The sequence below is a fragment of the Pterocles gutturalis genome, unplaced genomic scaffold (assembly GCF_000699245.1).
Source record: "Pterocles gutturalis isolate BGI_N339 unplaced genomic scaffold, ASM69924v1 scaffold7386, whole genome shotgun sequence".
NCBI classification, from domain to species: domain Eukaryota; kingdom Metazoa; phylum Chordata; class Aves; order Pterocliformes; family Pteroclidae; genus Pterocles; species Pterocles gutturalis.
In genome coordinates, this window is record NW_010100228.1 from 34,977 (window position 1) to 48,314 (window position 13,338).

General features: G+C 40.7%; 1 protein-coding gene across 2 annotated transcripts in view; it reads right to left on the reverse strand.

Annotated features, from left to right (window-relative positions):
• The window catches only part of SYTL2 (synaptotagmin-like 2), a 40,273-nt gene extending 27,170 nt beyond the window's left edge, over positions 1 to 13,103 (reverse strand). For both annotated transcript variants that reach the window (XM_010078887.1, XM_010078879.1), the window contains exons 1-2: positions 13,003 to 13,103; positions 1,111 to 1,259 (exon numbers count right to left, since the gene is read on the reverse strand). In XM_010078887.1, coding sequence (XP_010077189.1) covers positions 1,111 to 1,259; positions 13,003 to 13,103 — 250 coding nt within the window. The remainder of the gene's footprint in view (positions 1 to 1,110; positions 1,260 to 13,002) is intronic.
• Positions 13,104 to 13,338: the final 235 nt, after the last annotated feature.

Sequence of the window (13,338 nt, forward strand, 5' to 3'; positions counted from 1 at the left end):
CAGGATTAGACACAGGAAAACAAGGCTAAGTTGTAGTTACAAAACCTACAGAAAGTAGCAAGCTGTAGTCCACCCACAATATTGAGAGAAGTACCTTGCCTGCTTCACTAACAGCAAAATCCCTTAATAGACCTTAAAAAAGGTAAAGATTACAAATATCAGTACAATCTGGTGAGAATAATAAGAGTCTTGCCCTTCTGGTTCTACTAAATCCTTTTGACTTAGAGGAGGTTAAAAGGGGATGGGGGTCAATTTCTCAAAGAGAAAAAAAATGACTACCTGTACAAAGTACGACAAAATGGACCAGAACCTTTTAGGTTAGAAAGTCAGATGCTGAGAGATTTAAAATAGAATTCTATAAAAACCAGTGTACTATATTATATATGTTTTTGTGAATATAGATTGACTGTTCACTTTCTCTCCCAGGGATAATGTTAATGGTGACCAGTTCGAAACCAGAAAAGGAAAGAGTTGCTTCTTATGTGGAAAACCTTCCTTTTAAAATGCCTGAAGACAGGACATGGTGAATGTTAAAGAGGTATGCCTCTAAAGAACTTCTTGAACAAATTAATGGGGAAAAAAATAATCCAGAAATATCTCCTCTATTTCAAAAAGTCTGAGGTGCAATTGGCTGCAGGCTGGTCCTGGCCTTAGAGCCTACATACATTGCCAGGCACTCTCAGAGGCAGGGTGCTGGGGAGATGAGCTTTTGGTCTGGTCCAGTAGAGCAGCTCCTATGGTCTCTTTCATTTGGTTTCTCTTTAAACAAAACACTGTATTTACTTCTGATGTTAAACACAATACATTTTCTCACCACATTCTGATTTAAGAGCCTCAGAAAATAATATTTATTATCAAGTAAGCACCAAGCTAGTCGACATGACTCAATTTACACACAATATATACAACCACTTATCTGTACTACTGAATGTCTGCTACTGTGATCCTGCACATGAACACACCTGCTTTTAACAATGTGAAATCTCCTTTTTGCATCATTTTCTGCTTGTAGAGAGACCAATATTATTCTTGTATTTCACAGACAACTGTGTTGAGGTTAGCTAAGTAGGAGGCAGCCTTTCCAAAATAAAATATAAACCAAATGCTTACCAAGCGTGGCAGGCTTCCGGCGCATGGAAGCTCTAATAATATCTGCTCCATGTATCTTATCTCTGTGCCTCTTTGACTTTGCTTCATAAAACCACTGTCCACTCATATTCTTTAGCTGAACATCATCTTTGACTTTTTCTGGTAAATGCCTGAGGAGGGGAAAAATGAATAAATGAGATACACACACAATCTACTTACCTGTGTGAACAGAATAAAAGTCAGATTTTTTTTGTTGTTTTGGGGAGGTGGGTTGTGTTTTGGTTGTTTTTTTTTTTTCTTTTAAATGCTGTCTCAGCATGCTATTTCCATCCTCTCATTATTCTCCTTGTTTAATTATGAAGGATGACAATGAGCTGGAAAGGGAAGAGCCTCAGCCCTGTGACCCTCAGAGCATCAGTCGAAGTCTTTAAAAAAAAATGCTTTGCTGTGATAAACTTTCAAGCAGAGACACCTCTAGAGAAGTCCCCAGTTAACCGCAGATCTTGACTTCTTACCTCCATAAGCCAGTTTTCCAAGGTTAAAATTCAGGTAAACTAGTAGGGCAGCATAAGAAGCCTGTGCTAAAATTAAGTCCACGGCCATTTGGGGGCTCATCAGATGCCTTTTCAGGCTGTTTATATGGCACTACTTTTACAAACACATTCCAAAAGTGCACTGCAAAGATGGTGCCATTTTTTCGATAGGTTACATAAAAATCCTTATGTGAATACACCGAGTTACAAAGGAAGACAGCATCATACGGAAAAAACAACAAAAGTTTGTGCAGTTTATTAATCTACATGGATCCATCCATTAAATAATGTGAAGCAAATTTTTAATAATTTTATTTCAGGCTTCAAGGTCACCCTGATTTTATGAAGCATACTTTAGCAGAAAAAGGAGTTGCTGTGTGCAATTGGAGAGGCTGGTGTTGTTTCTTCGTTAGGCATGTACCAGATTAGGTACCTGCTTATACATGGCCTGCAGACTAACCTGCAGACCAGGAAAGTTACTACACAGATTTAGAAAGTACTTAATCAAAAAAAAGTCAAGGCAGGCTTCATCTGCCTTCTCCATTTATGCCCCTTCCTCCAGCAAATAAGCTATAAGAGAGCCCAAGGGAGAAATCAAAACAAATCAAGTTACTCGGAGACTTTAAGGCTACACACAGCCCACATTGCTGTGGGATGGTGCTACCTTCCACAGGCCTGACAGCTAGTCATAGAATCCTAGAATTCTTTGGGTTGGAAGGAATCTTTAAGAGTCATCCAGTTGAACCCCAAGGAGGTTCACGCCAGTTTTATATGACCCATGAGTTTAGAAGAAGGAAATAGTGCAGTTAAGTAGCTACGATGACAGTCCTTTCATTATAGATTGCAGATTTGACTGTCAAGTACTCACAGCAGAGAAAGGATGCTGAGCCAGTCCCAACCCCCATGCTAAATAGACCTTTCTCACCTGTCACTCAACTTCTTCATCCTTGTACAGCCAGAAATAAAAAGGCTCATTTGACTGCATCAGCTGTATTAGAACTTGAACACCTAAACTTCTTTTTGAAAGTACTGTCAACAGTCAGTCCCTTCTAGGTGTGTAAACAACTCCTCTGTCTCGAATCATCTACACATAGTTGAGGCTGCCAGGAGTTGATGTCACCACTTGCATTTTTAATGCCAAGATTCAAAAGTGCATAGTGTTACCGGGCCATTTAAAATTTGGCCTATAACTCTGTGCTTCTCTAAGAGCCAAAATACGCACTTCTCAAATGCTGCAGGTCAAATTGGAACAGGATCACAGCAGCAGCTTCCCTCTGTCCTCAAGCAAGTATATTACTCAGTTGTAAGCCAGCTCCCCGTTGCTCAGCCAGTTTATGAGCACAGACAGCAATGCCTTGCAAGAACTTTTTACACAGATGATTGCTTCTCCCTTTCACCTTCTTTCCCATGTGTGATTTGCCTTTGCAGAACAGATGCTCCTTAGGGCTAGGGACCAGCTTTTCAGCTTTTTGTGTAGCCCGCAGGGCAGCAGAGCTCTGACCCCACTAGTGCTTCAGGGCAGTATAGCAACACATGCCAAGGGAGGTTCTCTAGCAGGAAGGTACTGAGTCACAGGACAACTATTCAATGTCCTCACCCTGTTTGATTCAACTTTTTAACTCCAGATACTGCTCACTCCTTTCCCCTCTGTATTCAACCACTGAAACTAGGGTGTGGTAGAAGAACTTTACAAGTCAGCTGAGATGGATAAATCACTAGAGAAGTGCACAGGATCCCAGGCCTCTCAGCTGCATCAGCCTACTTACCTGCTTGCTGGACTCAGATCTGTGACTGATTAATATCACATAAGCAGGACAGAGACAGGAGCATGGATTTGTCATGGCTCTAGACTATTACTGAATGTCACCCATGGCCAATGCAGCTGTCATTTTGGCTGAAAGTGAATGTCAGGCACCTTGTTCCCACCCTTGCTTGCTGCCCATGGAAGTCAGTGTACCTTAACTCCATCAGCTCAAGAGGCTTGCTAGACTTTGGGAGCTAATCATGCTTGCTAAAAAAGCTGTAAATGTACTCTCAATTTACCCAGCACTTCCTCTACAAATGACCTGTCTGGCTGATAGGGCTTGTATGGTAAGTAACAGAAGCTGACAGCAGCTGACTTACTACTCCTTTTACCTTCTCTTCTCACTTTGATAGCACTTGACCATTGTTAGCTTGGCTTACTCATCTCTTCAAGAGAAGTATTTAGCCTCTCAGGCTCATCTCTTGAGGAACTATGAGCAACATAAATATTAGAGCTATTTCCAGGCATTTCCCAGCTACATACAAAGATTTCCATTATCAGAAAGACAATTCACTCGAAGTCTTGGCAGGGAAAAAAAGCTGAGTTCACCAACACATCATAGACTTCTTGCAAAAACAGCTGCTGAGGTTACAAATAGGAATTTTTACAATGCTACTTAAATTCTCAAGCTCTGCTATGAGCAGGCCTTAGCAGAAATATCAAACTGCTTGCACTGTGTGGGCCTGTGTCACTGTTAGGCATTAGAGTTAGATTGTGGTTTACCTTGAAAGGCATTATGGAGAGATCAGACTGCAGCCATGGTTTTCCACTGCTACGTATGCCTCCCAGCACACCACCAGAGGATTAGAAACCAACAGTTGATTGTACGCCAGCTCCCCAGTCATCAGCAAGGCTAACCAAGTTGTCATTACGTTATTTTCCTCTTGGTGACCAAAGAACTAGCAAGCATACAGATTAAGATTCTGATTGCAGGTTCAGTTGCCAAGTTTGCAATTAGGAGAAAAAGCAAAAACAGCTTTATATATGATGTAAGCATGTATTCTGGAGTCCCTCAGTGACCTGTTATAATGCCAGCTAGCCTATGTTGCAGTTTTCAGAGTGAAACAGCCTGAAGTTATAATAAAGCTGGTGCCTGTTTCTTCTGTGGGAACATGAAACTCAATAAAATGAAGGTACAGAGTTAAAAGGAATTAAATCTAAAATCCTCTTTTAAAATAAGCCCAAGTTCCCCCATTACTTAATATGACTTTCCACTATGCCTAGGGGAAACATTTTTGATGGCAAGATAACGGATTTTTCATCTCACTAGGGCACTAAGTACGTGCAGAATTACATTGAATGAGCATACAAAGCAACTGTCTGGCACTCCGCAGGCAAACAGAAAATCTACGCATGTATTAATTGGGCTGTTTCTCCCCACTTCCAGAATATCTGATAGTGGGCTAAATCACACAGTACCACTGTAAGGCAGGAAATCTGCTCTGATATAATCAGGCCCTGTCACCTTTCCTATCAGCAAATCCAGAACAGTTTATCTTGTGCTTTGTAGGCTAGTATAATAGTTCATTGCATGTTAGAGCAAAGTGATAATGATTTCTGTTTCTTTTTTTTAAAATAGCAGTATCTAGCTATATATATATACCTAAAAATGTTCAGCTACACCTCTGCAGCGTCTTGTAATTCCTGCCCCTATACCCCCCTTATTCATAGTCCGTATTACAAACCACCACAGAATTTGCAAGATGTGACAATTGACATTTTAGTAACTTCTTTTATTGCCTTATTCCTCAATCAACAGCTTAAACTGAGCTTTTCAGACAGGAGAGTCTGTGTGGTGCCAGCACATTCTGGAACTTCTTGTGGCAAACTAGGAGGCATTTAAATCAGGCTCAAAGAGATAGATGCATTAGTTTCTCACATCCCCTATCCTGAACATATGAAAAAAGCACCCCAACAACTGGTGGCAAAATAAAGTCTTTTTGAAACCTGATACCACCATCTTATCTACAAATTCACTTCCAAAATCTCCCTCCTGCAAATGAAATACCAAATTAGTGAAGAACATGAAAGGAGAGAGACTTTTGAGGAATTTAGCCTCAATTCTATTTGCTGAAAGTGTAACAACAAACAAAAAGATGACAAAGGATTTAGGTTCTGGGTCACTTTCTGAACACAGACAAGATAAACTTTTTGTAGCATTACTCATGCAAGAACAGGAGTAAAAGGATATTAAACCAGGCATTGTAAGTGTCAGACTTGCCAATTAGATTTTTTTCTTCTTCTGTGAGAGTGGAAAACAGTCATAAAAGGTTTACAAGGCAAAAGGAATAACTATTTAAACATTCCACTTTGCATGAACCTGCCTTATTAGTCTGCACACACCTAGATAAGGTGTGGGAAGAAAGTCTGTTCTGGCATTTGTTAGAGAAGTACACCCAAAAAATTTATAATTGGCAGCCCCAAACTGGGAATATGGATTATTCCTGTTGTATGGTAGCAGCACACATATGACTTAAAAAAAACCAGTTATTATTTTATTGGTTTAAGCAATAAAGGAATATAATTTTAAACTGGTTGAGGGCTATACTAGGAAGAATAAAGAAAAACAATGGGGTTATGCAACCTTTCCCCACCCTTGTAATAGATTCATAGAATAGTTTGGGTTGGAAGGGACCTTTAAAGGCCACCTAGTCCAACCCCCCTGCAATGAGCAGGGACATCTTCAACTACATCAGGTTGTTCAGAGCACTGTTCAACCTGACCTTGAATGTTTCCAGGGATGAAGCATCTACCTCCTCTCTGGGCAATCTGTTCCTGTGTTTCACCACCCTCGCTGTAAAAAATTCCTTCCTTATATCTAGTCTGAATCTACCCTCTTATTTTAAAACCATCACTCCTTGTCCTTTTGCAATAGGCCCTCCTAAAAAGTTTGTCCCCATCTTTCTTATGTCTCTTTTAAATACTGAAAGGCCACAATAATGTCTCCCTGGAGCCATCTCTTCTCCAGGCTGAACCACCCAAACTCTCTCAGCCTTTCTTCATAGGAGAGATGTTCCATCCCTCTGATCATCTTTGTGGCCTCCTCTGGAACTGCTCCAACTGGTCCGTGTCTTCCCTGTGCTGAGGACTCCAGAGCTGGATGCAGCACTGCAGGTGGGGTCTCATGAGAGCAGAGTAGAGGGGTAGAATCACCCTACCAGCAATGCCTCTTCAATTCTTGCCTTTGAGGTCTCTTCAGACAGTGAGGTTGTGGGTAGGTAGAGGTTGTTGGAGATATGAGAAAAAGGCAGTCTAGTTCTGTTTGTAGTCATGCATCTTCTTCCATTTTATGCTTACTCAGAAGCCTGGGTGTGTTAGGTCTATTAATAAAACCCTGATGAATTAATCTCAGCTCGCATCTTGCTTTTGGATCCTTGAAGAACTAACCAGACTGTAGTCAGCACAAATCTTGATGACTAACAAGACAAACTGACATTTATTCTGAAGCCAGAAGGGAAGACAGACACATCCAGGCTTGGAGCATTAGAAAGAATGAGTTACGCACTCGTAGGTCTGAGACAAGCCAATTGATTTTGGAGAGGAAGAAGTGAAAGCAAGCAGCTCTGCTGCCCATTGAAATATGGTGTCCACCAGAATCTGGAACAAAAGTGATAATCTCAACTTCTGTGCTGAGCAAGTGTCTGTGAAACATACTGACCAGATTAACCCTGCTATACATAATTTCTCTCCTAGAAGATGACCACCCATGGGGCATCAGACTGGCATGTTGTCCCCATGTTTTATTTAAAGCATATATACATTCTGCACTAAAGACTGAGTCCTTCATTTCTATGTACTTTTCTACTATGTCACCTGCAGTTGGCACTCAGACTTATTTTATTAGTAGTTGCACCATAAATTTTGAAGTAAGCTTCATTTTACAAGTAATATGTTATAAATCATGCAATTAGATACTCCCTAGGCGGACACACAGAATATGTAAATTATTTTAGGCATTTCTAACTGTGTGGAAGCTTAACTTTATTCCATCCAGGAAATCTGGAGCAAGACTGGTGAGGTTACAGAGTACAGGAGTTAGGAATCTTTCAAGGTCTGTCAGCCTTAACAGTTTCGATTAGCTTCCACTTGCTTCATTTCTATAACAGCCTTCCACTGTTTAGTTTGTCTGCTTGTTTTAAAGGATTTGCATAGAGGCTCCCCAATGGCCTCCCCTCCCTCTTCATACACAACCTAAGTAAACCTGACAGGAAAAAAACAAACAAGTCCTTCACAACGAAGGAACAAGTATCCTGTGACAATACACCTTTGGTATTAGAGGCACCCTGGACAGCAGTACAAGACAACTTGAATTTGGGGAGGAGGGATTGCTAGAAAGTATGCGCATTTCCTCACAGTCTCTGCTCAAACATAGTATTTCAAGTACTTTATAGGCTTTAAAAGTAGGTGTGCAAAGCATAAAAACAGTCCTGATCAAATGACAGCCCACAGGACACATGCATCAACTGTAAGTGAGCAGAAGAGCCTGCACCATAACTTTCCACACACTACCAACAAGGGCATCTCCAAGAAATTGGTACTGTGCTAAAGAATAGGTTGCATTTTAGTATTTCAGGTGAGCTACAAATCAAGATGAACCTACTCTGAAGACAAAGGCTTCATTTTGGCATTCAGTAATACAACACAATCCCAAGCACAAATGTGATAGAGAGATCTTACCAAGGCAGTTCTTGTACTGGAAGGAAAACCGTACTCATTGAGAGTATTCAGTTTAGAGGATCCCCTTTCTCCGTTAAGCACACTCTTCTACCATACAGAATAAGCTCCATCCACTCTGCTTCACTAGCTGTTCTGAACACGCATCATCCAGTCAAATAATCCATCTGCCGCTACTAGAAAAGTTAGCGATCGATACTGGGAAGAAAAGGTATCAGCCTAGTTCCCAGTACAGTCCAATGCCATGTCTTTTACCAAGACAAGTAGGGTCTCTTCCTTAACTCCAGTTATCTCACCAGATTAAGATGAAAACAGTCCTGCTTTTCTTACTGGCTTTTCACAAGGTGAAAAGGTCACACAGGTGATTTAGTCTGATGAACCTGTCAGAAACTGTAGAGGATGCAGAAAAGCTTTCGAAAGGATATACACCCCCTTATTTTTTTGTCTGTCCAGTGACAAATGGAGACTTGGGCAAAAAGAGGCATGTGCTTAGAATGGGGTGCATTTGTTTTCTTTGGTTTCTTTTAAATATCATAGAATGGTTTGGGTTGGAAGGGACTTTAAAGACCATCTCGTTCCAACCCCCCTGCCATGGGCAGGGACACCTCCCACTAGCCCAGGTTGCTCAAAGCCTCATCCAGCCTGGCCTTGAACCCCTCCAGGGATGGGGCATTCACAGCTTCTCTGGGCAACCTGCATCTTAGTGAAGAATTTCTTCCACCCAAAGCAAGACCGGCAATAAAATGTCTCATAGATCACAGCTCCATCCATAGACAGACATACATTTGTCCAAACTGTAAGACAATTTCCAGTTATTAACAGATATGTCTGAGCAGTGAGTGAAGATTCTCTGTTTGACAAGAAGAGATACTATGACCTCACAGTTCAAACTTTCAAAGAAAGAGTTCAAGCTATCTAATTCTTAGTCTCTTACGATAAATCAACCTACAGAGACTTTTTTTTTATCACTAAGGGTAGAATTAATTTCAGATTAAAAAGCTTTGCTCACATTGTAAGCAAGCTCCTTCTTGACACAAATGTATGACCTAAAAATACAAGAATTAAATATGCTGCAAAGCAAGTTTGTTTGGTTTTTTTTCTAATGTGTTTTTAAAGTCATCTCCATAGGAATTATAGGCATTATTTTCTTATTAGTTGCACTTGTTTATTACTGGACTAATTTGAATCCACCAAGGCTTAAGGAACATCAGTACCCTGAGAAGAACCTCAGAATCATGTTGCTAGAGGGGATACTCTGACAGGATCTTAACATATCCTTAGCTCTAAATTTAAAGAAATTTATTGTTATTTGTGGCAGCCACAATCCAGAACCCAAGCAAGCTTTGAAAGAAAATCCAGCGTGGATCAGAAGGGGTGATGACCAGCCTAGGAGACCTCAATAAGACACAGAAAAGGTGTCATTCTGTTTAATGGTCAGGACAGAATGCAGAGTACATACAAATACATTGTGCTCTTGCCTTGCCTGTAAGCCGCACCTCTTCCAGGTGTTTTTCTTCCATTCATTTACAGGTGTCCAAACTTTTATCAGAAAGTAGTGCAAATAATATATGTTAATGGATTTATAAGAAAAACATGTGGAGAGCTGGTAAAATGAACTTTTTTTTCAGAAATTTGTCTTTAAAAAGAGTCCCTAGTATTGTAGGACAATGAGAAAGAGTGATACTTCAAAATTATGAAGATATAATTGGTCCAGTTCCCTCAATGCCAATATTCAGCCGACCCCAATACCTTAAATATGTCCCATCCTAAGAAACAAAAAACAAAAAAGCCTTCCGACAGACTACAATATAAGGAAAAACTGCCTTGAAAAGTGTCTGAAGAGAGTATCTGTTAATCAAAAAATCAAATCAAGAATCAAAAAACTCATTTACACTAGGGTTTCAACAGCCACCTACTCCCACTGAACATTGTGAGAACAGGAAGTGTACGTAGCACCCAGCAGAACCAGACCCCTGAAGCTTCCACTTTTTTTTGCAGTGCCACACCAACGTATGTACTAAAGGGGTTTGGCACACAGCGGTCACCACCCACCACACAAACAACTCCACATCAGAATTTCCCTATCATGAGCCTCCTGTTTACACAATGAGCAAACAATCCCAAGCACAGTCCACACCAGTACTGCCAGGAGGTTCTGCTGGGAAGGGTCGATAGCCACAGCAGGGAACCCTGTCGCAAAGGTGACCACAACAGCTTTGTGCCTCAGACACACTGGTGCCAGCGGCGAGCCGCTCCACTAGAGAGGAGTCACTTAACCACAATGGAGAACTGCAGACAGATACATTTCCGTTCCATGTTACTGTCTCCAGAAAGGGCCTGAAATGATGTTAATTCTGAACTACACAACTGTAAAAAGAGTTCAGAGCTGTGAGATTCTGAATCTGAGATTTCTTCATCACCATTTTGCCACTGAGAATATGTCAATATCCACTTTCCTCCAGGAGAGACCTCAGCAGAGGTCAAAATGGAAGCAGGCATGCTGTTCCCAAAGTGATGCTGTTCCTAAAACTATCAGCCCGATTCAGACCAACACAAGAGGAGCCACAGGATGAGGAGAACACCTATTACAGCACTCAGCAAGCCAAGCATTAAAGCAGACTGCCTCAAGATGCTGTGAGGGCCAGCCAAATCAGCACAGTTTTACTACAGATAAGCAACATTAGGAGCTGTTAGCAGAGAAGGGATTCTGTCTGATAATTTGTAAAATTACACTAGGAAGTTGCTCAAAGAGGATTTTGTCATGTTAGCAGTTTGTCCACGCTCCAAGAACATGACACAGATTATTAGAACACCTTTCAAACCTCAGAATTTCTTCTAAAGGGAAAAAAGATGACATTAAAAGACTTCCATTATATACACATACAAACAACACTTTGTCAGGGTGTTATGTTTGCATGACGACATTTGAATCCAGGTCTTGGAATCTTCCAGGTAATGGAAGGCTGTAGAATTCAAACCAAAATATTGCATCTCTTTGGCAGGAAATATAATACAGGTAGTGTTTTAATATATATTATAGAAAAAGCAAGCCCCATGTGCCACATCGACACAGAAAAAAATCAGTTTCACATGTAAGCTTCCAGCTTTTCAGAAATTACAATATTCAGAAACCAAGAGACATTTTAGCGTAGAAAAACATGCTGATTACAGGCTGCTACAACCTGCAGTCCCTTGCATTTTCCACCACATTTTCTTGAACTAGAATTACAAATGGCAAAAGCAAAGTTATACAGACAAAAATACTTGTCAACAGCCCTTTCAGACCACTACTAAGATGGGTTTTTTTGATTTTCTGTTCCAGGAAGGATTCCTTTCTACAGATACTGTTTTACAACTTGCGTCTACAATTACTTTCCCTGAGCACTTTCAGAGCTGGCACTGTTGTACCATTCCAAGACTAAAGCTTTTTGAAGCAGGAGACAAAACTGTAGTGAAAACATCTCCTCAGTTTGCATTAAGATAGTGGGGGAAAAACTGGGAACGTTGCCTGTAATGATTTTACCTTCAGACTTCAGTATAGCAAAAAAAAATTGGGAACGTTGCCTGTAGATTTTACCTTCAGACTTCAGTATAGCAAACACCTTGAGAGGAGAAGCCTTTTTAACCAGGAGAAGCCATTGTTTTGCTCTTTATTGCTCCTACACTTAAAGGAGCAAGAGGAATAACTTCAACAACGTGCTGACCAAATGACCTCAAGGCTGCACAAAGATATGCAGCAAAATGAACAATTGCTCTTGGGGCAAGCGGCAAGCTGCTGTTTCATTTGCTTCAGGGTATGCCTACACAGAGGACTTCTGTCAAAAAATATTTCTTAGCAGAAGAAAAGGATCACAGATGCATCATGGTTTGAATAATTTCAAAACATTTAAATAGGAAATACATGTCTTCATGAGAAACATCCCAACGAGAAAGAATTCTAGACCAGATTACTGAATCAATGAGAGAAAATCCTGCCCAAGCAGAGACCTGTAAATTTCTGTAAGTGTTACAGCACTTTGACCTTTCAGCATCTGAGGCTCCTTTTTTCATTATTTGACCTTCTCATTTTGTGTACCTGTAACAGATACTTTCCTTCACACTGAAAAAAAAGCCTGACTACTAAGATCCTCATTCTTGAGCAGGTAGCTAATCTGTATTAGCTGAAACTACTATTCCACTGCTGTGTAGATGGCTCTGTCAAAGTCATCTGGGCAATGCTGCCTTCCATATATACGTCTCTATTTTAAGTTATCCTAATAGTAGCTCTAGAAAAACCTCACAGCACACAAAACACTCCAGAATAACAACACACTGCTCTGTCACAACAAAGAAAATAGGGAGCAATTTTCTGCTTTAGCCACAGTTTGCAAGGACTTCTCTTGGCAATGGAGCATAGTACTGGTACCTCCTCCGGACTGCAGCTCCAATGCTCCACATACTGGAGGGATAACTTCATCACTCAGACATATTGCTGACTGCATCTATACTGACTTTGCTTGTTTGGAGCACTTTTAGTGTTCTTTTTTGAAATAAATCCCCCTACTTATCATCCATTTTGCAGAGGTTTTGATACTTGCAAGCTGAATCCTTTTCTGAGGAAACCAAGCCAGATGCATGCTGAGCCACATGTGTACCAAGCATGCTTGATTCCATAGAGAATTGTAAGGATCCATATCAACAATTAGCCTTTTGGATAGTCATGAATTATTTGTGTCAGAGGCATTTCATCCAGAGATAATGTTAAATATAATCCAGAGTAAAAAAACTCCAAACCACATATAATGTGGAATACGGGACCCCCCCAGCAGCAACTGCTTTTTTTTCTACTCTTGTATTCTGGATAACTCACTATACCAACTGTGCAGGTCTTCCCAGGACAACCCAGGGCACTAGATCTCTTACCTGACTCTCTCTTCTTCAGCTCTTTTAAGCTCTGCATCCCGTTGCAGGACCTTCATTATTGCTTCTTGTTCCTCCTCCGTTAGGAAGCTTAGGTCTATCATCTTGCTGTGTGTGCAGGGGCCGGTAAAGTGTCCAGGAAGATCGTAAATCCTGCTGAGGGGGATAGTCTTGTAGTCAGTTTTAAAGGTATAGAAGAGGAGAAGTCTTTTTCAGCAGGCAGTGGGAAAGCTGGACCAGGTTACAGTCAGTGGTTTAAAGAGCCCTAAATATTTCTTTCTTCCAGTATAATATGTGTGTGCTTCCCTAGATGAGAGACTTTTGGGAAAGTGTTGCATT